General features: G+C 54.8%; 1 protein-coding gene across 4 annotated transcripts in view; it reads left to right on the forward strand.

Annotated features, from left to right (window-relative positions):
- The window catches only part of KIRREL3 (kirre like nephrin family adhesion molecule 3), a 368,481-nt gene that overhangs the window by 342,554 nt on the left and 1,651 nt on the right, over window positions 1-24,276 (forward strand). For 3 of the 4 annotated variants that reach the window (XM_038161414.1, XM_038161416.1, XM_038161417.1), the window contains 9 exons: window positions 32-180; window positions 533-660; window positions 3,742-3,868; window positions 9,663-9,763; window positions 9,841-10,039; window positions 11,293-11,328; window positions 14,104-14,211; window positions 17,855-17,964; window positions 24,006-24,092. In XM_038161414.1, coding sequence (XP_038017342.1) covers window positions 32-180; window positions 533-660; window positions 3,742-3,868; window positions 9,663-9,763; window positions 9,841-10,039; window positions 11,293-11,328; window positions 14,104-14,211; window positions 17,855-17,964; window positions 24,006-24,092 — 1,045 coding nt within the window. The remainder of the gene's footprint in view (window positions 1-31; window positions 181-532; window positions 661-3,741; window positions 3,869-9,662; window positions 9,764-9,840; window positions 10,040-11,292; window positions 11,329-14,103; window positions 14,212-17,854; window positions 17,965-24,005; window positions 24,093-24,276) is intronic. The other variant, XM_038161415.1, reaches the window with a different exon arrangement.

Here is a 24,276-nt window from a genome sequence, read left to right on the forward strand (position 1 = left end):
CACCACAACAATGCTCTGTTTTCTTCAACAGGTGGGCAAAGAAAGGCCAGGTTATAAAGGAAGCCTCCGGTGACTTCTACGAAACCATCGTGGACCACACGTTCTTCTTTGAGCCCGTCTCCTGCGAGGTCACCAATGCTCTGGGCAGCACAAACATCAGCAGGACTGTGGATGTCTACTGTGAGTAACCTGTTGGCTTCAGTCTGGCTTCCAGGCTCAGCAGAGCTGCTGAGAATCAGCAGGAAGCAAACACAGCTCAGTCTGACCTGCCCAGGGCGGCAGGACGTGCTGGGCTCTCCTGCAGCTCACGACTTGTAAACGCTCCAGTAGCTGGACCTGTGATTTCCTTGCGAGCTCGTGGGGTGGTCACTGGGGAGCTGGTCCCTCTGGAGCTGCAGCAGGCACCTGCCTGAGGCTTTTCTTTATTTGAGGCCCATCAAGATCTACCAGTGCTCCCTGTGACCGGTTTGGTTTGGGGGTTTCTGGCTGGCAGAGCCCGTCCCTGGCAGTAACTCCCGTTTCCTCTGCGCAGTTGGGCCCAGGATGGCCACAGAGCCGCAGTCCCTCCTGGTGGACCTGGGCTCGGACGCGGTGTTCAACTGTGCCTGGACTGGGAACCCCTCTCTCACCATCGTCTGGATGAAGCGAGGCTCGGGCGTGGTAAGGACTGCTGGGGGCAGGGGGCACATCCAGGGCGTGGGGTGCTGCAGGACCCTTCCCATGCAGCAGAACCCGGGTGGTGTAGGAGCTCCTGGCTCCTCCAAATGCAAAGGGGTCCTCAGAGTGGGGGAATTTATTTAAGGATGATGGACAGAAGGGTTGAACCAGAGCATCCCTTAACACCTCGCTGATGGGGAGCAGTTCTGCAATCCACCTGGGCGTAGTTTCTTCTGGGATGTGTGGGATCATCCTTTCTGGGATGGTTCTTCCTGGGATAGACCTTCATGGGATGGTCCTTTCTGGGATGGTCCTTTCTGGAATAGACCTTCATGGAATGGTCTTTTCTGGGATGGTTCTTCCTGGGATAGACCTTCATGGGATGGTCCTTTCTGGGATAGTCCTTTCTGGAATAGACCTTCATGGGATGGTCCTTTCTGGAATAGACCTTCATGGGATGGTCCTTTCTGGGATAGACTTTCCTGGGATGGACCTTTCTGCCCTCCAGGCCTGGGATCTCACACCCCTACATGTTCACCCCAGCACTCTCTGCTGCTGACTGGAGCCTGCTCCAGGGAGGAGCTTGGATCTGTCCCAGCAGACTTCTCCACGTCTCTTTTGTACTGAAAATCCTAAGGAGCTTTGCCAATCATAATCGCAGCTCAGCCAGCCCTAGGAATCAGGAGATGCTCTGATCCCTCCTTACAGACAGGAGGGCTGAGCAAAGCCACGGGGAAGAAGCTAAAGGAGAGCTGAGATGTGAAACTCATTCAGAAGCACACACAGGTGTGGGTTTGAAAAGCATCTCCCAGCTCCACCTGGGCAGAGCTGTGGATGAGGGAACGCTGCTCTTCCAGCTCAAGGCTGTATTGGAGAGCTGGACCCCCACAGAGGGGCTGAGTCCCCTCCTCCTCTGGGGACACTGAGGCATTAACTGCTGGGCTGCTTTTTCCAAACCATAATGGCCTTGGTGAAGGCCATCTCCTGGGAAGAAATTATAGAGCTGGGAGAGCTGATGGCTTGAATCAGCAAAGGAATCCCGGTGGGTCGGGGATTCCTGGGTGGTTTCCCATCCCACAGCTGCTGTGGCTGTTTCTCTGGGTTATCACTGCAGGCTCTCACACACAGACTGTTGTTCTGCTGCCTCGAGGTGCTGCAGGAGCTGGGAGCAAGGGCTGCCTCACCCTCCTGCTCCAGCCCAGTCCCCCACCCCGGCTTGCCTTTGCTATCCAGCCGTGCCCAGACACAGCTGCCTTCTGCCTCTTTATCTGCCTCTCTCCAGCTGAGTTCCATCACATTGGAACTTCTTGGAGCAGAAGGAAGGAGATGATTCTGCCCTTCCACTGTGCCCTCATGAGACTCCACCCGCAGTGCTGTGTCCAGCTTCAGAAGGACATGGAGCTGCTGGAGCGAGTCCTGGGGAGGCCACAGAGATGCTCCAGGGCTGGAGCCAGGCCGGGAGAGCTGAGGGTGTCCAGCCTGGGAAACACAAGGCTCCAGGAGAGCTCAGAGCCCCTGCCAGGGCCTGAAGGGGCTCCAGGAGAGCTGGAAAGGGACTGGGGACAAGGGCCTGGACTGATAGGACAAGGGGGAATGGCTCCCACTGCCAGAGAGCAGGGCTAGATGGGATATTGGGCAGAAATTCTTCTCTGTGAGGGTGGGGAGGCCCTGGCACAGGGTGCCCAGAGCAGCTGTGGCTGCCCCTGGATCCCTGGCAGTGCCCAAGGCCAGGCTGGATGGGGCTGGGAGCACCCTGGGATAGGGGGAACCCTGGATAGGGGAAGGTGTCCCTGCCCATGGCAGGGGATTGGAATGAGATGTGCTCGAGTTCTTCAAGGTTCCTTCCAAGCCAAACAATTCCATGATTCTGTGACCTCAGGACAGACCCTCCAGCTGGTGTGGCCCAGCAGAGATGGTTATGCTGGTCACCAGAGCCACCTTCACCTTCCCAGAGTGATCCTGGCAGAGGATGCTGCTTTGTAAAGCCATCAGCACCCAGGAATCCAAGTGGGATCTGGGATCACGGCTGCTTCTTCCCCAGCCCCTCTGTTTTCAGAAGCAGGTTGAAGTCCTTCAGATTGCCTTCTTTTCTCCTTTTTTCACAAAAAGGAAGCAAGTCAGAGACCAAAGAGAGGTTGAGGCCAAGTAAACGCAGGTGTTTTTATGGCTAACTCTGCAATCGATGCTAACACAGTGGGTTTAAAAGGGATCTGACCCTCTGTGCCTTTGCCTCGTGCCAGGTTAGTGCTGAGATCCTCACCTTGCTACAGGGAGACCCAGATCCACATCCAACCACTGCATCAGCACTGATTCCAGGAGCTGTGGGAGCAGCAACCAGCAGAGCCAGAGGCTCACCCAGCTGAGGAGGAGGAGAGATGATGGGCTGTCACCTGCAGAGCCCTGGGGGAGGAAGCCAAGGGCAGCTGGAGGAGTTTGCTCCAGAAACCGGTCTCTGTTTGAGATCTGCCATGGTTGTTTTTTTTTCAAACCCAGCAGTGCAAAGATCCTGCTGACAGCCTCAGCCAGATCCCTCAGCTTCTGTGCTTTTCCAGGTTTAATAAAGCTGCTCATTGCACAGCAGGGCAGGGGAGCAACAGTCAGCCAGTCCATAGCAGGGAGCTGGCCAGAGCCAGCTGAGATTTCCCTGGGTATCCAGACCCTGTTCCAAGGTGTCTGCCACCTCTGTCACCACTTCTGGGCTTAAAATCCCCGAGTCAATCCCAGCAGCCTCCCCTGTGCCTGTGAATGTGGAGGTGCAAGTGTGGAGTGTGGTTCTCTCTGAGGTTTTTCTGCCTGTGTCACTGCAGCCACCAAAATTTTTCTCTTGTATCTTGAACTTCTTGAAAAACTGGAGTTTGTAAAAATTCAAATTAATAGGAAGAGGATTTCTAATTCCACCCCAAAACACCTGTGGTGTTTCTTTATTCTTTGGGCAGCAGCAGTAAGTGATATTTCCATGCAATGCCAGACTTTGGGCTCATCCACTTGCCTTTCCCAAGGAGGCTCAGGAGCTGGTGACTCAGATCATTTGTTTTGTCTGTAATTTCTCATAGCCCACCTGAAAGCCCCCCTCCTCTCTTGCAGGTCCTGAGCAATGAGAACAAGCTGATCCTGAAGTCAGTCCGCCAGGAAGATGCCGGGAAATACGTGTGCCGAGCCGTGGTGCCGCGGGTGGGCGCGGGGGAGCGGGAGGTGACGCTCACCGTCAACGGTACTCCTGCTCCCCTCTGCCATTCCCACTCCTGCTCCCCTCTGCCATTCCCACTCCTGCTCCCCTCTGCCATTCCCACTCCTGCTCCCCTCTGCCATTCCCACTCCTGCTCCCCTCTGCCATTCCCATTCCTGCTCCCCTGTGCCATTCCCACTCCTGCTCCCCTCTGCCATTCCCATTCCTGCTCCCCTCTGCCATTCCCTCCCTCCTGCTCCCCTCTGCCATTCCCATTCCTGCTCCCCTCTGCCATTCCCATTCCTGCTCCCCTCTGCCATTCCCTCCTGCTCCCCTCTGCCATTCCCATTCCTGCTCCCCTCTGCCATTCCCATTCCTGCTCTCCTCTGCCATTCCCTCCTGCTCCCCTCTGCCATTCCCACTCCTGCTCCCCTCTGCCATTCCCTCCTGCTCCCCTCTGCCATTCCCACTCCTGCTCCCCTCTGCCATTCCCTCCTGCTCCCCTCTGCCATTCCCACTCCTGCTCCCCTGTGCCATTCCCATTCCTGCTCTCCTCTGCCATTCCCATTCCTGCTCTCCTCTGCCATTCCCACTCCTGCTCCCCTCTGCCATTCCCTCCTGCTCCCCTCTGCCATTCCCACTCCTGCTCCCCTGTGCCACTCCCATTCCTGCTCTCCTCTGCCATTCCCACTCCTGCTCCCCTGTGCCATTCCCATTCCTGCTCTCCTCTGCCATTCCCATTCCTGCTCCCCTTCCACCATTCATTCCCCTTCTGCCATTCCCTCCCTCCTCCTTCCCTTCCAGAATTCATTCCCTCTCACTTCCCTTCCACATTCATTCCCTACCCCCATTCCCTTCCTGCCTCGATCCTGTTGCTCTGGCAGCTCCTGTTCCCAAATTATCCCCTCAGATACTTTCTTTTGGAGCGAATCCCACCCCCAGTTGAATCAGAGATCCGGGCAATTGGAGTAAAGTGGATTTTGCCTTATTTTGCCTGGAAATGCACAAGTTAAAGCAAAACAAAAATGCAACATTTGCTCAGCCCTGCACAGTTCCCTATTATCAACAGGGGTTTATTGAGTAGTTGGGAGCTGGCAGCTTTAAATCTTTAATAGATTAATCTTGCAAAACCCTCGCAAGGTCGGAGAGTGCTGTTGTCTCTATTGTACACCTGGAGAGCTGGGAATTGAGTCTGGATCCAAGACCAGCAGCCTAATCACACTCTCCAACCCACACGAGGATACCTGTGAGATTCCTGTGAGGATACTTGTGAACACTCTGCCAGAATTCCTGTCAGGATTCCTGTCAGGATACCTCCGTGGCTGCTTGGGGCTCATCCAGCACCATGTCAGGATGTGCCCTGCACTCACAGCTGCATCTCTGGAGTTTAATGATGCCCTGGCCAGGACCTCACAGCAGCTGGTAACAAATTTCAGCATAAATACGGCAGGGAAAGAGCCAGGCAGGCTGCAAATGGTGTAAGCAGAGCTGAATTTTGTATTGTCTCTCACCTGCATGACAAACTGGCGGGTTTCACTCCCCGCTCACTGTCACAAGAGAAGAACATAAGCAGGAGGCAGCTCAGGCAAGCATTGATTTCAAACACAGATAATGCAGACGGTGGATGCCCCAGTTCCCTGGAAACATTCAAGGACAGGGCTCTGAGCAGCCTGATCTAGCTGAAGATGTCCCTGTCATGGCAAGGGGGTTGGACTGGATGACCTTTAAAGGTCACTTCCCACCCAAACTATTCCAGGTTTCTATAATCCTAGAAAAGGAAGCCAAGGGCAACGCAGCAGGGACTGAAAACCAACCTCTCCCCCGACTTGGACTCAGCTCCTCGGCGCCTTCAGTCTCCTTCCCCAGCAGCTGCTGGGTTTTAATTACAATTAAATGAGCTCATGGAAAACAAAGCAACAAATTAGCACAAAGAACATGCTCCTTCCCTGACACCTACCAGGCACAGGGATGCCCTGAGAGCTCAGCAGAGCTCCCCACAGGCTCAGGGCATTTGGAGCTTGCAGCACTGACTAGAAATGTTGCTCTCCAGCAACTTTTGGTTTTTTCCCCCAGCTTATGCCTGGGGAAACTGTTGGGAAGCAAATGAAATACATGCATGGGGTTCACTGCTCAGCCTTGAGCATCTGCCAGGAGCTGACTGCCTGCACATCCCATCCCATGGGAAGTGCTGCCAGGGGCTTGGTGCACCCCAAAGATGACAACGGTGGGACATGTCACTGCAGGTATTGGACCAAGGGAGAATCCCACACCTCCAGGTCAGGATGGTCTCCTGGCCCTCCAAGTGAGGAGAACCGAGCCCCTGAGCAGCGTCCCCACATCCCACATCCACCAAGAAGAGGCAGCCTGTCCTGCAGCGGGAGCAGCGTTCCAGCTCCGGAGCACGGCACAGTGTGTCTAATCCAGCTAATGAATTCTGCTGGAAGCCTGTTCTGATGTAATTCAAGGGGAAAGTTGAATGCTTCATACTTTAAATCCAGAGGGTGATACAATTGTCTATTATTACCAGATGCCTCCCTCTGTCACAGAAAAATCAGGCATTGAGAAGTTGTGTTCTGGGCTGGCTGCACTGCCCCTGCTCAGGGCACCTGGACTTTCAGGGGGCTGATCCATCCCACCGAGCGCAGAGATCCCAACTGAGGGGTCACCCAACCCACTCTGAGCCTGTGGTCCCATCAGCCCATCCATTCCCAAATTGTCCAATATCATGGCAGGATGATGTTGGGGTGGGAGAGCATCCTCCTGCCCTTCCCACCCAGCCTCATCAGACAGGGCTGTGGTTACAGAGCAGCCCAGTCCCGTGCCAGAGCCAAGGCCACCAGCCTGCAAGGAAGCAGATAGGATTCAGAGTCTGGTGAGTGGGAAGGAGGATTATGCAAAGCAGCAGCATTTGGCAGGGCCAGAGCAGCAGAGGCTCAAGAGAAAGGAGGAACTTGGTGCCATCATAAATCAGCAGCAGCTGGATTTACAGCCAAAGCCTCTTGATGCTCTTGACTGCACCCAGCCTGGTCACAGCTCCCACCCCAGCAGAAGCACCCCAAGGTCACCTTCACAGGCAGATCAGCAGCAGTCCCATCTGTCACTGCACCATCCAGGGTCGGCAGGGGCTGCTAAGCAGGGACCACCACCCCTGCCCACCTTGTTCTGCAAGAGGAGTTTGTTGGACAGGCTGGACAGCTCCCGGTGACTAATTCAGGATGTCATTTGCCTGGGATTCACCCCAACAAGGAAGCTGGGCATGCCTGAGAGCTGCGAGCAGGGCAGGGGCTGACCTGCCACCCTGCTTGGTCAGGAGCACATTGTGGTGTCAGGAGGTGCTCAAGGCCAGGTTGGAACAACCTGCTCTGGTGGGAGGTGTCTCTGCCCATGGTGGGGGGTCTGGAATGAGATGGGTTTTAAAGTCCTTTCCAACCCAAATCATCCTGCGGTGTTCCTTTGCAATACCAGGCAGAACTAGCCAGCCCGGGACTTCTGCAGAAAGCAAGGAGTTAAACAAAACTCTCCTGCCAAATCATTTTGAGGTCTTGTGAGAAAGGTTCAGATGGACTCGAGCAGACTGGAAAAGCGAAAGCCATCCTATCCTTTCATTCCTGAAGGCTTCCACCTCAGACTTCTCTTTTGTGTGAGCCGCCAGGACCACACAAATAAATTGGCACCGAGGTGCTAAAAATAACCTCCACCAATAGCTCCATCATTTATATCCATAGCAACATTGCTTAGAGCCTTTTCCCTGCCTGTGGGCTGTCTCACACTCGGCGCTGAATGCCAAGCTGGAGATTGGCAGCTTTCATAAGGAGCCAGAGCCTGGTGGAGAATCAAACACCAGCCCTGAATGCGAAGAGGCTGCAACTTCGTGCTATTATTTCTGGGCATGTTCATCTCACAAATAGTCTTTAGTCATCCACTATTATCATGATGATAAGCCTTCGACTCTGAACTCCTGAAGCAATAATAAAAGCCAAAGCCATTGGCATTTGTGCCATTTAAAATCCACTCGTCTTGGGGAAAATGATCCTTTTAATGATTATTAAGCCATTTTTCTCTAGCGTCACCCAGTCTTGGAGCACTTCCAGAATTTATAAGTGACATAGAACCATCAAAACTGAAAGGAGATGGTTCTTTTTATTACTGTTTAGGTCTGGCCTGCAGATCCCTCACTGCTCTTGCCTCTGCTGGCTTTGGAATCATCAGGTGGGCAGGAGCATCAATGGCCTCAGCAGGCTCCTCAGGCAAAGCAAAGAGTCACCTCCACTGAGACCCTTGGGAAAGCTGAGCTTTCAGCGATGGATAAACAAGAACTCACACCTTGGGATCGTGCCTAGAACAGCATCTTGAGCATTTAGAGAGAAAAACACAACAAAGTGTCTTTTTTTTTTTTTTTTTTTTTTTTTTTTTTTGCCTTCTTCAATCAAAAAGGGCACAGGCTTCCACTCTGGTCCTTCTATGTGCATTACAGCAAAACAAGTCCTGACCTTCACGCCCAGCTCCTGCTATTCCTGATGTTGATGGTGGCTCCCTTCCAGCAGTAATTTCCTGAGCTGCCAGAACCCTGGTCACTGGTCAGTGAATTGTGCTTCAATGAGCTAGTTTTCCATCCATCTCCCCTGGGAGCGGTGTAAGGAAGCAGGGACAGGGCTGTGCCTCACTGGGAAGTGTGTGGGGAGTGTGTGCAAGTTTGGTGCAGGAAGGTGTTACTGGGACAGTTCCAAAAGGCAGCTATATGTACAAATGTCTGAGAGTGAAGGATTCAGCATTTTGGTACATTTTTGTACATTCGTGAAATTTATAAATGGGTGATTTGGATGAGAATCAGCAGGAATACCCAGGCAAATCTTTCTTCCCACTTTACCCCAAACCCCTGAAACTTTTTTTTGAAGGAGCAGATCAGGTGCAGGGCAGGGAGATGGGGAAAAAGGGGAAAAAATCCACAAGGCTGTATTACTGATAAACCCAGTGATGTACTCCAAACCAGGTGGGGAAGCCCCAAGTGAACACCCAAAGTTCCAGAGCCGGAGCAGGGGGAGTTCTGACAGCCCCTGCCACCCCTCTCTCCCTGCCCTGCAGCCCAGTTGTTGCTGTTTTCTTTTCTGCCAGCAGCAAGCCACTCATGGAAATGCAAATCTGCTTTAATTAAGGAGGTTAATAAACAGCAATTAGGATCCCAGCTCTTGTGCTGCTCCCCTGGGGCCATCAGGGCTGTTAGAAGAGTGAGGGACACACCACATGCTCTCTTCTCCCATCCCTTTTCTCCCAGTCGCAGGATGTTCACCAAGGCAGGACAAGGACATTTCCCATCCCAAGCTGGTGTTTGGCTCAGGAAGAGCCTTTCCTACCCTTTCTCCTCGGCTCCTTTCATGACCCACATGGCGCAGTAGAGCCCAGCTGATGGGCAGCAGAAAAGTTTCCAGCAGAAACTCCTCCACCAAATCTTCCTTAATGCCCTGGAGGGCAATTAGTTTAATGGTTGCCTAATGAATCTGGGAGAGCACAGAAGAGGAACACCAGGTGTGATGGGATCCTGCTTTGCTTCTGCAGCAAACAGCCCTTCTCAGAGGCCAGGCTCACCAAGGAGATGGGGGCAGGGTCCTTTACACCAGGGATGGGGGCACAGAGATGGGGGACCCTGGTGCTTCGTGGGGGCTTTGCAAAAACCCAGCAGAGCCCAAAGCTCCATTCAATGTTCTCCATCACAGGAGGTGATGGGGCTCTTTCTCCATCCCTGCCCTTCAGAGATGAACCCTAATATCCATTCGGGGCTCCCCTAACACCCCCCATCCCCACCAGTCCCACGGGGTGCCAGCAGCCTCTCCTGTCTCCACAGGGCCCCCCATAATCTCCAGCACCCAGACCCAGCACGCCCTGCACGGCCAGAAGGGGCAGATCAAGTGCTTCATTCGCAGCACTCCGCCGCCAGACCGGATTGTGAGTATCACCCTGGGCACGGCGGGTGCCTGGAACACCTGGGGCTGCTCCAGGCTCACCCCTCTCTCTCTCGGCAGGCTTGGTCCTGGAAGGAGAACGTTCTGGAATCTGGGACCTCCGGGCGCTACACGGTGGAGACGGTGAGCACAGATGAGGGGGTCATCTCCACACTGACCATCAGCAACATCGTCCGCGCTGACTTCCAAACCATCTACAACTGCACGGCCTGGAACAGCTTCGGCTCCGACACGGAGATCATCCGGCTCAAGGAGCAAGGTGGGCACTGCTGGGGGCTGCTGGGGCTGCTGGGGCTGCTGGGGCTGTGTGGGGCTGCTGGGCAGTGGGAATTAGCACCTGAATGGGCTGTGAGAGTGGGGATATGCTGTGAGAGGCAGGAGGCGCTCAGGAGAGCTCTTGGGATGCCAAAGAGAAAATTAGGAAGGACGGTGACCAAGCTCCAGCTGTGCTAGCTGTAGGATTGCATCCTTAGGGCACATGATCTTGGTAAAGGGGCAGGAGCAGGAACAAGCCCTGTAAAGTTTCTGCTTGGTAAGGTACTCCTGATTTTACCCGTCCTGCTAAAGCTGGAGGGCATGGGCTGATCCTGCACCCCTTACTCCCTGTCCCACAGTACAAGGTGATGTCACTGCCCCAGGCTGGAGGATCATTTATAGCCTTGGAGAGACAGGAGTAGCTGCTCCCAGCAGACCCCACTGCTCCACAGTGATGGGAGTGAGCGGAGGAAGGCGTTTGGACTGGTGGCAGCTCTCCATCCTGGCCATCAGCCACAATGCCAGCATGTCGCACAGGGCTGGGCTCACACACCCAGCAATTCCCAGGGGATGGCCAGGGAAATTCCACTCTCGGGGCTCTCCACAGCAGGGGAGGGAGATGGCTTGTGTGAGGAATGCTTAGCTCCTGGAGGAACTCCAGTTCTCCTCTATTTTATTAAATGCCAGGGCAGGCAGGTGGATTGTTCTCATTAAGCCGTGATTTATAGGCAAGGCTGGCGTCCAGATTAAATCAGAGCTAAATGAACCCCTTAAAATTAGCCTTGGGCTTCTTCCAATGCAAACAGAGCCAGTGGTTTTTCCAGGTCGTCTGCCAGTCAGCAGGAGCGCTCGGCGGCGAGCCTGGGTCCCGGCGGAGGGTGGCCGGGCAGCCAAGCTCACATCCAGGCGTCCTTGCCGGGCCACCAGAGGGGACAGCCCTGCCCAGACCAGGGGACACCGCAGGGTGGCACAGGGGACAGCCCTGCCAGGACCAGGGGACACCACAGGGTGGCACAGGGGACAGCCCTGCCCAGGCCAGGGAACACCGCAGGGTGGCACAGGGGACAGCCCTGCCAGGACCAGGGGACACCGCAGGGTGGCACAGGGGACAGCCCTGCCCAGACCAGGGGACACCACAGGGTCCCCTTCACGGGGCCAGCCCCGGAGCAGAGCAGGCAGAGGGCTGAGCGCTCAGGAAGGCTGCGGTGGGCACGTGGGCTGTGCAAGGCTGTGGACACTTGCTTTATTTTCAAACAGGTACGGAAATGAAATCAGGAGCTGGTATTCAAGCAGGTATGGAAATCATGAGCTGACGGTGAATGTGAATTGTCCCCAGCCATCACCACACCTGAGGGCCCAGCGTCCTCCTCCTGGCCCGGCAGCTTTCCGTAGGGCAGGCAGGGCAGGAAGGGGTGTAGGGAAGCTGCAGGGCAGTGACTGGGGCAGGACTGGGGAGCTGGAGTGGTCCAGTCCCCCCTGTGCCACTGACCCACTCTGCAAACCAGCGCTTTCTTTGCCCCAGCTCCCCAGCCACTGGAAGGGGATGCTGTTACTCAGCCATGTTTAAAATGTTGCAGAAGTCCCACAGAGTGCTACTTTGGGACAGAAACAAAGAGGGAAATGTACATGTTTCCAGGGTCATTTGCAGATATCAGCTTGGTTCAGCATAGTGGGAGAGTGATGGCCAGCATCCATTGGCACCAGAGCAGGTTTGGATGGATCTTGGGGCAGATTGAAGGACGTGCTGCCCTTGTGGTTCCTCATCCTGTGTCCCGGAGCAGGATTCCTGGGGGAGCCAGCAATCTGCCCTTCTCTCAGCTAACCCAGCCCTACAGGAGTGTTTACCATCCCCACCATTCTGTCACTGCCTCTTTGCAGTTACCTTTATCCCAGCCCAGGAGAGCCCTGGACATTTTCCCCACCTCATTCCCTGCATGGTTCTTCATCATCTTCATCCATATCACCACCTGCTTCTCTCTGAGCTCTGCCCTGCAGATCCTATTCCCCAAAGCAGAGAGCCAGCCAGCCCTCCCAGGGCCTCCAGGCTCCTGTCTCCAGCCCCTTGCTCCATATTCCCCTGGCAAGGCCAAAAAAACTCCCATGAGGAGCTACCACTGTTAGCAGGAGCACTGCCTAGCAGGCAGCCCCAGAAAATCCTGGTTTCTTTGTGCCATGGTTCAGCTGCTGGGTTGGACGATGCTGATTTTAGGGTGAGCTTCTTGGGGTAGCTGGACGCAGGTCATCTGCCAGTCAGAGGGAGTTGATTTTGCCTTTTCACCACTTTGGTGATGGATTGGTTCAGTGCCACTTGAGTCATGTCCCCGCTGGCCCAGTTTGAGTGACATGTGATGACACATCAAGGGACCAGCAGGCCCAAGCAGGAAATCCATGAGCAAGCCACAAAGTGAGAAACATCAGTTCTATTTTGATCAACTGTGAGCAGAGCCTAAACTCAAATCAGCACCACATGTTTATCATCTTGCAGTTCCCAAATTAGGGCTCAGGACCCAGGAGGTCCACAGCCATGGCTTAAGGGTATCGTGAAGTGGCTTTAGAACTTCTCTGTCCCACTTGGGATAGGGTAAACAAGGATGACACCCTTTGCTGACTACACAGCAGATGCTGGTGGAAGGACTATGGCCCCCAGTCCCACCAGCAGGGGTGTGTCCCCCTTGGGAAGGATGAAAGGCACAGGTGGGATCTGTGCTCTCAGGTCCAGGATGAAATTCGTGCCCACCCCCAGCTCCATACCCGTGGGCAACAGGAAATGGTTCCTGTTTCACCCAGTCAAGTGACAGTCCCTGGGCTTTGCTTCTCAGCAGGGTCACCCCTGTGTCCCCAAGGTCCAGCAGCATTCATGTCCCCATCTGCACAGACCTCTGAGGAGAACCACCTCTCTGCATACATTTTTCCATAAATTCATCCCATCCATTTCCAAGGCAAGGCCTCCAAGGAGAAAGCACTTTCCAAGGAGGTGTCCAGGAAAGTTGTGAGGACACACTCACCCACCTTATCTGGTCATCCCAGACAGGGTTATCCCCTTTTTGGTTCACAAGATCCTACAGAGTATTCAGAAAGAGAAGGAATGGGGACCTAGAGATACCTGCAGCTTTAGGGGAGAGGGTCTTTGGGATGCAGCTTTATCATCCCAGCCAAGGAAGGCAATTTGTGGTACCCACAGCTGTGGTGTCCTACAGTGTGAGTGGTGTCCATAGCTGCCCCTCCTTAATCCAACCTAACACTCACTGTAAAGTCAGAGCTGTGCCTGGAGGAACTGGAGAGACAGAGCAGGGAGATAAAAAGGCTTTGGGGCTCCAAATCTGACCCTCTCACTATGAATGTGGTTTCCCATTCCACCCTCTCCACACCTCACAAGCTGCTGCCAGGGCTCACACAGAAAAATCAGCTTTGCTGGCTGAGCCACAGCCCAAAATCCCCACCAGGAGCTTGGTGACAGAGTTCTTGTAGGCAGAAGGATGTGAGGGTGCTCTGCCTCCCACAAACCCTGCCCACACATCCCACCCCACAGTGCTCAGCCCCAGCATGGGCCATTCCTCCTGCCCCAGTCTTTGTAGCACCCTCAGGAATTTTGGAAGGATGACAGTAGATAAGCCACTGGAGAAGGCAGGAAATTGGGATATAAAATAGGGAGGGGCTGTGAATGATGACTTGGGTTAAGTCATCCATCAGCCTGCTCGGATGCAATTTTTCTTTCTTTATAATACTAACACACGGTCTTCTTTTGCACTTCATCCTTCAGAGAAGCTCATTCATTAACCAACAGGGCACTAACAAGAGCAGTTGCTAATCTGCTCCTCTGGCTCCCCCCTCCTCTCCTCCCAGGGTAAACTGAGGCACAGAACAAGCAGGGCTGTACAAACTGCAGCGTCCCACGGGCAGCCCGTGCCGACATCAGCACGCAGGGATGGGGGAGCAGGGAAGGAGGCCCCAAAACCCTCCCCGGGCTCATCACTGAGCCTCTTGCCAGTAGCCAGGGTGGGTCCCTGGGGGAAAAGCCCCCTCTGTGACCTCCAGCCAGCTTCACGCTCCCTCTCCTTGCTCTTGCAGAGTCGGTGCCGATGGCGGTGATCATCGGAGTGGCCGTGGGGGCCGGCGTGGCGTTCCTGGTGCTGATGGCCACCATCGTCGCCTTCTGCTGCGCCCGCTCCCAGAGGAGTAAGTGTCACCCCCGCCTCGCTGCACCCTTTGGAAGGGCTGGGGGGAGAACTCCGGGGAGAGGGTGAATTGAGTGGAGCAGGGAGAAATCAGAGCCTGAATTTACCAACACAATTTACTGAATTTACTTCTCCCCACAAGCTGCTTCTCCTGTTGGTCTACCAAGTGTTTGCTGCAAACAGCAGCCCTGTGGGAAAAGGGAAGGGTTTATGGAGGACATGCCACGGTAACTGCTGATCCCTGTTAGCAGCACAGGCAGCTCAGAAGGTGTGCAGGGGACCTCTTAATCTCTCCCTTGGAGAAATCCTGAGGTATAAGAGGGAGAAGCATCCTCACTGTGCCACGTCGGTGCTTAAAAACCCTCCACAGTTCTGCTTCTGTTTTAATTCCAGTTTTCCTGACATGCATATTCCTGGCAGGAATGCCAGTCAGCAGAAGGGTTTTTCGTGGGACTTGTGCATTCTGGAGTCTGGCTGCAGTGGGAATACAAGTTGTAGTGACATTAGAGAAGCAGGTACAGGAGGAGGAGCGGGAAGCAGTGCAGCATTGTCTGGCCTCATTAAAAAGACACCAGGAAATTAAAGGAGGATTGTTGGCTCCGTGAAAAAGCACCAAAGCAGGAGGGAGAAGAGTGTGATTGTCTAGAGCATTCCGAGCCTCTGGGGAGAGGAGGAGATCCTTGGCGCTGCTCCCGGCTCGCGAGACGCGTGGTACGGATCCCGGGATGCCAGACTCCTCACGTGTGTGCCAGGAAACCCAGTTGTTGTTCTTTTATTTTCCCCCCCCCCTTGATGGTTTACAAAGCCATCAAAGACACCAGGCTGCTCCTGGATTCAGTCAGGACACACCACCCCCCACTGCAGAAATGTGTTTAATTTTCAGCATGATAATGATGCCTCTCCCTGGTTTATCCCATTTTTTTGAACTCTCACAGCCTCCATTAGCAAGAATTAATGAATTAAATAGGGAAAGTCATTCATCTTGCTTTTAGAGGAAGGATTGCTGATGGACAGCACCCAAGACCAGGCCAGTTTGATGTCATTTGGCAGCAAGAGACAATGCAGGCACCTGAAGGAAGCAGGGCCAAGCCGTGTTCCCATGTCCATGGCTGTTTTTTCCCCATGCCACATCCTTCAGAGAAACAGAGAGCGTGTGGTTTATTATTTCCCTCTCATTTGATGGAACCAGATGGTGCAGGGCTCTTTACAGGACACACGATTTCACAGGAATGCCATGACAACAGATCCCAGACGTGGTGGAAACGCCAGGATTTAGACCCTCACAAGCTGGAGGCGTGCAAGGATGGGCTGCTCTTCAAGGGGAAAGCCAAGAGGGGACAAGGCCATCCCAGCCAAATGCCTTGTGTTATTTATCTCCTTGGTAAATCAGGAAGAGGCATTTTCCACACCAGGGCTGGGAAGATAGGTTCTGGAAAGAAGGCACTGGGGACATGGTGGCAGGGTTTGAAGTCCCTTTTCTCCTCTGGGTTTCAGGTGCTATCCCATTTAGAAAAGCTTTTTGGGTCTCCAACACACCAGAGGCTGCTGGGTCTGGGAGTGTTCCCTGCTCTGCTGCTCCCCTGGCAGTGTGATTCCCTGGGCAGCCTCCCCAGGCCAGGGCAGGGGTCTCTGTGCTCCCTACAAGGCTTCTCTGCCACTTCACTTTGGGATCAGAATAAGTAAGGGATCACCCAAGGGATCAGTGAAGGTCCCTGCCCTGATCCCCCTTCCCTCCCCAAAACCTTATGGGAAGGGAAGAGCCAGACCCAGCTGGGGACAGCAGCAAATCCAGAGTGCAGGTGGGATTCCCCAGCCTGAGATCCATGCATGGGGTGCTGGGGGCACTGAAGCCACTCAGTTCCCCTTGACCTGGCTCCAAAAGCTGCCAAAACAGTCTCTCCTTGGGTTTGGGGGGAACTGGGAGCATCAGCAGCTGAACCAGAGCCCAGTGACACTCAGGGTGCAGAACCCTGCAGGGTTGTGCTGGGTGGATGGGCTTTTACCCCAGTTTTGAGGTGCTGATGCCAGCTGAATGCTGTGGCCACTGTCTCTGGTGGCAGAAGGGTGGGAACACCAGGCTGAAAGGTGAGGAAAGGAATTTCATCACTGTTAGTGGTGTGCGATGTGCAGAGTTATTACAGAGATCAGCTCAGGAATGATGGGATTGACAGAGCACTTGGATAGCAGGAGAAGGACTCATTTCCTGCCAGGATGACTGCAGATTCCTCTCCCAAGACAAATACTGGAGCATTGTGCCATCATTTATAACAACAACCTGATGCAGGCTGCAGGCACTGTTGTGTCGAGGGGACACAGTGACCCAGCAGTGACTCTGGAGAAGGAATCTCCTGACCCAGCCACCGACCACAGCTCACAGCAATGGGGGAGGCAATTCCTGACCGTGTTTTGGGAAAATGCAGGGGAAAAAAAAAAAAAAAAAGGACCAGGTGCAGACACACTGAGCCTGGAGGCTCTGGAAAAGAAAAAAAATTTACTGCGCATCTGTTGTTGTATCTTCAGTGACTTAACGGCCCAGAGTTATTTGAGGGGGAACACTCCTGGGAGAGGAGCTGCAAGACACTGATTAGCATCTACTTGTGATTAAAGACAGAGGCTCCAGCACCAGGAACGTGGTCCCAGCAGGACAACATTAAAACCAGAAGCTGTAGTAACTTTCCAGTGAAAGGCTCTGCCTTGTGCCCTGAGACTTGGCGAGGTCTGGGGGCTGCGGGTGTGGAGGACAGGGGATGCTGGGAGAGATAAATTCAAGGACAGAGCTTCGAGCTGGTGTCAGTTGCATCATTCAGTTTGGTTTAGAGATAAATCTCCCAGGGGGTCCGGCCTTTTCTGGACTGATCCCCACAATCCTGGCTTGGCAGGGCGCTGCTGGATCCATCAGCTGGAGGCAGATCTGACAAACCGGTGGTTCAAGGCAGTTTTTGGGTCTGGGAGGGCTGGCACAGCCACCCTGGGAGGTGAGAGCCAGGTCCATGGCTGGGGGATGGCTTCAAAGCTGTTGAGGTCTCGGTGCTCAGATTTGCCTCCATCTCTGCTTTTCATCTCGGCTTTGCGCCGCCGTTCTGCTCCCGCTGCTCCGCGGTTTACTTCTGCTACAATGACTTGTTCAAAGCACGCCTGACACCTTCAGGGAAGGCAGGGAGTCTCTCCAAGAATGTTTCTCTCTTCTCTCATTGTCATTTCCAGGCTGCCTGGAGATGATAAAACCGTCCCTGCTATGTCTGTGCTCATTGCTTGGCCTTTTGCATGTGTTGTCTGCACCCCAGACTGGGGGAGGCTTTTCTCAAGGGTTCCCAGAGCCTGGGCAGAGCTGGTCCATCCCTCAGGAGCAGTATTTCCTACGGATCAGCAGGCTGGACAACGATTTCACTCCCTATGGGAGCAGTTCTGCTACAGCCCAGCCCCTGGTAATAGCACCTGAGCGTGGCAGAGGCCACCCGAGCTCCAAAAGGAATTCGATAGGAGTCTGAGCGGGCCATTCCTTCTGGCAACGCAAATATTGCACCTCCAGCTCTCCAGTGGGCTTGCTGAGCCGGGTTTATTTTCTCAGGTGCTGCCGGGAGTCCTCAGTCATGTCCCTGCAGAAGCTCGGACTAAGCCCCTTATCCGTCTCCTTCTTTTCCCAGATCTCAAGGGTGTGGTTTCTGCCAAGAACGATATCCGCGTGGAGATCGTGCACAAGGAGCCGGCCTCGGGCAGGGAGGCGGAGGAGCACCCCACCATCAAGCAGCTGATGGTAAGGAATTCTTTCCCCTCCCCAAGCGATTGCTCCGGGCAAAGTTTGATGGTGACGAGCCCCGACACGTGTCGTTCAGCCCCGTAATAACCACCCAAGGCAAAGACGCTCTTCCAAAAACGCTGTTCTCGAGATCCACTTTCTCTTGCCGTAAAAACTCCTCGAGTGAAACCTGGCTAACGAGGAGGGAGAGCTGCTAAGGGTTTATTGCAGCGGCCCATCTAATTGCAAAGCAAATTTGCCGCCTCGCACCTGGAAAGCTGCAGAGGGCAGGGAGACACCCAGCGAGGCAGCACGAGGTGACAAGGAGCTCCTCACCATCGAGGGCCGCGCCCAGAGCAGGGCGGGATGCGCAGCGGAGCGCCGGGGCCGTGGGGCCAGCCTGCGCCTGGCTCTGTAACACCGGGGAGCTGTCACCTTCCCGAGGGCACTGCCTTCACCCGAGGGGACCGACAGACACGGGCAGGGCAAGAGGTGGACGGCCGAGATCCGGGAAATGCAGCTTGCGCCCTGATGCTGGCGCATCCTCACCGCTCTGTGTGCTCTGGTCACTGTTCTCTGGGGCTCAGCCCCAGTTTGCCTTGGCTTTCGCTTGCTGGTGACAAATAGAAGCTGAGAAATGGCAAAGAATCCTGAAAAAAAAAAGGAGATAAAAGAGCAGATGGGGAAGGGGGAAGGGATTGAAGAAGCCGGTGGCTGCTTTCTAGGCTGCTGGGTGGTTTTTTCCTCCACTAATTCTCAATTTTTTGGGCAGCACTTGTATGTCCTGCCTGCAAAAGCTGTTCCATGAATGCCTGGTGGGAAGGCAACGCTGATCGTCGTAGAGTGGGTGGAATTGCTTGCTGAAATTGTCAGGATTGCCAGAGTATTTAAGAGGAGGTGGAGACCTGGCAACTTATCCTAGCACCACTGGGGTTCCTGTGCAAGACCCTTCGTTCCCAGTAGGGCTTTGCCCTGAGAAATCTGCAAGTCCATGGTGGGATTTGCAAGGCTGGAAGGACAGAGGGTGCTGGAGTTGGGTTTGGAGCAATCTGCTGGGATGAAGGGAAATGAGAAGCTTTCTCTCCATGGGACCCTGTACATCATCTGTGTGATCAGCAGTGCCAAGCCCAGGTCTGGCTCCCACAGGGGCATCGGGGATCATCCCAAATCCCACTGCAGATCATAACTGGAAGCACACACGAAGCCTCAGCAGAAGAGAACATTTACTACTCCGAGTGAACAAGGAGGAGGATGGTGGTGGGAGCTCAAGCACAGGATCTCGGAAGCCATCCTGGGGCCTTTCTCAGGTTATTTGCAGGAGCCAGGGGGTGATTTCACATCAGCTTGTGCCTTGGTGAGGCTGGGAGCGGAGCTGTGCCGGGCACGTTGCAATGAGGATTCTGGCAGGGGTGGAAATGGTGCAGAAAAAAAATGACAGTATTTGTTTGAGAGCTGGGAAAAAATGCCTTAGAGGGAGAGGTTGTGTCTTAATCAGCCAGACTAGTGAGAGGTGGTTTGGTCACGGCACAATGGAACTGTGTAAGTGTGAACAGGGTTCACACTTAAAGCTGAGCACTTTCAGATGTGACAAAACAGAGACTTACAGCCTGGCTGCACTGGAAGAGGGCAATTCTTCCCCTTTCCTGGCAAATCCAGGCATTTTTCCTGAAAATACAGCAGTTGGAAATGGCATCATTGGATCAGCGCCGATCAGGAGCTGGAAGAGATGGTCCATGATCTCTGACCCTGATGCTGGCAGGGTTTGGGACAGCTGGGACATCCTACCTGCAGGGAGAAGGCATCAAAGCCCCCTCCCCTGCCTGGATCAGAGCCTCCCCACCCTCATCTGCCCTCAGCAAGCACGTTCCCAGGAAATACTCCCCTATTCCTCCTCTCCACAGAGTCTGCAGAGACCCCCCTCTGTCCTTCATCCACATCCTTGCTGCGTCCAACAGCTGGTTTGGCATCCTCCTCCCAGCCGCGGATGCCAAAAGCGTCCCGATGAAATGTCCCAACTTTGTCAGGGAAATGAAGGATCAAGTTAAAAACTTTTCCTTGCTGATGAGGAGCAATGAGACCTCTTTAGCAGGAGGAGGGCAGTGCCGAGCACCTCCCTCCCCTCACCCCGGGATTTTCCAGCTCTCCCTCCTCCCAGCGCCAGCATTATTCCCTCTGCTTCCCCATTTGCCTTCTCCAGGCGTCCTGTGAGATCTCCATCCTTTGAGATGGTCTCCTCACCCTCACCAGTGTTCATCACGCCCCGCAGTTCAGCTCGGGATCATTACTGGGGTGTTAACGAGGAGCAGCCACGCTGGCCAACAGCTCCTCGCTGCTCTCCATCCCATCCCCATCCCGGCCCCTGGCCCTGACTCCAGCCCAGCCTGAGCTGCTCCCGCTGCTCTGCAGGATCCTCAGCGCCGTGCCTGCGCCTTTGTGCTCGGCTTCCCCCCGTGTCCCGCTCCCGGCCGCCGGGTGCCAGCGTGACTCTCCGTCCCCACAAACGCTGTTTTGTCATTCTCCAGCCATCTGTGACCTCGGCAGCTCACCGTGCTTTTCACAAGTAATTATTCATGCATCTATAAACTCATTAACACCTTAGGATACGCGTCACGCTGGCTGATTTGCATATGTTCACATTGCCTCAGCGGCGTTCCCACCCCCTGCTCCGAGAGCTGTTCTGCCAGGCAGTGCCTACGGGCAGGGAAGAGGCTGCCAGCTGCAGTGGCTGGAGGCAAAAGAGCCGGGTAAAGGGTTTGATCCTGGGGAAAATAAAGCGCAACAGCCGCGTTCTCCCTCCTGCGGGACGCGCTGCACGGGCACGGGCTGTGAGGAGGGAGATGCTGAGCACGGTGAGCCCCGGCGTGGCACAGCCTCCTCTCCCTTACCACGGCTGGGTTTATTCCTGGCTGATCGGACCCCGTGACTCCCCAGCTGTGAAATGGGGCCAATAATCCCAAAGGAGCCATCCCCACTGCCATGAGCAGTCAGAGATGATCCCAAAGTGACAGGCAGGCAGGGGCGTCCCAGAGATCTCCTTCCCTGCATCATTCATCCCTTCGGGATCATTCATGCCCCGCTGTGGCCAGGCAGATCCAGGCATCGCCTGTGGCTCATATTTGGAGTGGAACAGTCAAAATAATCAATCCAGTGACAGGTTTATCATTTCTTGTCTCCTTTAACCCATCCCTGCGCTCCAAGGGCTGTCCCCAGTTTGTTCACAGCTTTCCCAGGTGATCAGCACCAGACATCCTTTTCCAGACAGGTGCTCAGCTCAGATCCCCGTGGAAGAGGAAAAAATCAAAGAAGCAGAATTTCCATTCTGGGCGAGGCTCCTTCCTTTAGGACCTGCAGCCCAGTGGACACAGGATCCCTTTCTCTGCCCCTTTCTCTGCCTTCCCCCGTGCCCGCGGGCTGGGACGTGTTCCATGTGCCCAGTGGCCACTGCCACCGCCACCGGCAGCCCCGAGCTGTCAGTCCGGCCCCGAACTGGAGCGGGCTGCGGTTCCACCACATCCCGCCTCGCCCAGGAGGCTCGGGGAACATCCCTCCCTCACAGCCGGCCCCTTCCAGCGGCGCTGGCCCGTCCCAAAGCAGGATTTTGGAGAGAGGTGGGACAAGGCGGGCAGCTTCTCCTGTGGTGGGCACAGGAGCTCACATCACGGGGCGACCGAAGCCAGAGCCGGTGTTTGACGGTGGTAAAGCTTCATCGAGCTGGGAATTCCCAGAGAGGTCCTTTATTCGTGGGCTTGTTCCCTCGCTGGGGGCAGAGGAAGTCGCTGTTCGAGAATCACCACCAACCTCCTCACGCTGGTAACGTCTGGCCCGCACAAGTGCTGCCGGGGGGAATCCAATTAGCCAGGCAGCCGGAAATTCTGTAATTAACCCTGGAGCGAGGGGGGGGAGGCGCTTCGAGCCCGCCGGGTCTGGAGGACACTCAGGAACCTGAAGCAGCATTTTAAAAAACATATTGTGTCCACTAATGAAAGCCAAGAATTTAATATCCTGTCGGATTCTCCGTCCCAGAGGCTCCATTTGGCGGCGTGGAACGCGGGGGGCGCGGCGCTGCCCGCTGCTCGCAGCCGGCGCTTCCCGGCGCTGGGGGAGCCTGGCAGGGGGGAGCCAGCACTGCCGGCCCGAGGGGATGCTTCAGGACCTAGAGAGGGTCCCTGCCTTCTGCAGGGGGGAAACCGAGGCGGTGGCGGTCGGGGATGCAGTTTGTCACATCCCTCAGCCACGCTGACCCGGAGGCAGCGGCGAGGTTCGGGCAGGGGCAGGCCTTTGTCCCCCTCCTGCGATGCCCCGCTGTTCTGGGGAAGGGGAGGGCTGCTGGCGCCTGGCAGTGCCAGGCAGGATGAAGTCCTGGCACTTGGCTCGAACAGGCGGGTGTGTCCCCAGCCATCCGCACGGCCAGGCCCGGAGCACATTGGTGCTGTCACCTGGCTGGAGAAAGGATGGCTCTGGAAAAACGTCCAGGAGTGACGCTGGGGCATCCCATGCCAGGGCACTCAGACATCTCTGGTCTCTTTTTCCGTCTATTTCCCTCTGCCTCTTCATAATCCCCGTTAATATTGGTGGTGGAGTGAACTTCAGTTAACGTCCGTCCCTCCCCGGTGTTGACTCGGTGATGACAAAGAGGAAATCACACTAACGAGGATCCCACCGCCCACTAATTAACGGTGTAAAACTTTAATAAAGTTGACGTTAATGACCGGCTGTGATGGGGGAGCGGAGGTTCGGTGATGTGGTGGCGCTTTGTGGACCTCATGTGGAGACTCCCTGCAGTCCCCAAATCCACGGGGCGCAGCCAAATTCCGAGAACAGGGGACAGGCAGGGTCCCCACGGAGCTCCGGGAGCATCCCAGTACCTGGATCATTCCCACCATCACTTCAGTGGCTTAAATAAAATAAATGGCTTAAATAAAATGGCTTCAAACACCCCATCAAACCCGACATTAATTCCGGAGAGGTTTGGTCACAGTGGGATTGTTCCCTTGGTTCCCACCTCCCTTGTCCCCTCTCCATCTCTGGATCTGGCCCTGCGTCATCCACGCCAACACAAAAAAAAAAAAAATCCAAGGAGGAGAGGTGGTTTTCCCTTTTCATTCCGAGCTGGGACCTGTTAAACTCTTCCGAGAGGGTTAACAGCCCCAGTCTGCCTTTGCAGAGATGCTTTAGAGAATCGAGGGGGTCGCCGGGGCTGGAAGAGCAAAAAACCCTCCATGTCCCATTTTAGCTGCACTCGTTTAATCCTCGGCGACACCAGTATTTATCCTGGTAAATCAATGGCTGATACAGGCTTTCTTTTCCCTAGGAAAACTCAGGTACTTTAATTTATTGCCTTTAACAGCCACATCAAAGGCTTTCGGGAGATGAACAGCAAGTGCCGCGGGTGAATTTCCACAGCCACTTAGCATCTTAAAGAGGAGAGAATATGGGCAATAAAAGGGGATTTTGGGGCTGATGTGGGGCTGTGATCCCGGAGAAGTCGGGCTGGAGGCGTCCGGTGAATGCGGGAGAAGCTAAAAAAAGGCGACGGATAAATGGGTTGATAATTATCCTGCTTCCTGCACAGCGCCGTGTGCTGAAGGAAGGGTAATTAAAGCTGTGGTGTAATTAATGTGCACCTTGCCCCTCCTCCCCGCCTCCCCCCATCACAGCCAGCCTTCAAAGGAAAACTAATGAGGCGGCCAAGTTCAGCTAAGGAGGAAAGGATGAAAAGAAGGGAAAAAAAAAAAAAAAAGAAAGAAAAGAAAAAGGCGATTTTGGGGGTGTTGCTTTGGGCAGGCGGGTGCAGCCCCAGCCCTCATCTCGGTAAATAATTCGTTTTCTGCATCAGCCTGCCTTTTTCTGTCCTAAACAGGGAAAAACAATCTGTAACCCAGGGAATTTTGTGGCTTTTGGGCATCCGTCCTCGGACACCGCTGGGGCACCCCTGGGCGAGTCCTTGAATCCAGTGGTGGCAACTTCCCAGTGCCCTGGGGCTGCTGGTGGATGGGGGGACGGGGAACGCGGGGTCAGTCGGTGCTGGGATGCTGACCCCTGCCTGTGTCTTTTCCCAGATGGACCGGGGGGAGTTCCAGCAGGACTCGGTGCTGAAGCAGCTCGAGGTGCTCAAGGAGGAGGAGAAGGAGTTTCAAAACCTGAAGGTGGGTTGGATCCTGGGGCCTGCCTCTATCCCCAGTGAAGAGATGGGCTCAGAGCCCCCCCGTCACTCCTGGCAGAGGGGCTGCACCCCGGGGTGCTGGGAACCCCTCTCCGTGCCCACCAGCAGGCAGAACCAGCTCATGCCTCACCCAGCACTGCTGCTGCCAGGCTCTGTCCTTGGGCCAT

The sequence above is a fragment of the Motacilla alba genome, chromosome 24, assembly GCF_015832195.1.
Source record: "Motacilla alba alba isolate MOTALB_02 chromosome 24, Motacilla_alba_V1.0_pri, whole genome shotgun sequence".
NCBI lineage: Eukaryota > Metazoa > Chordata > Aves > Passeriformes > Motacillidae > Motacilla > Motacilla alba.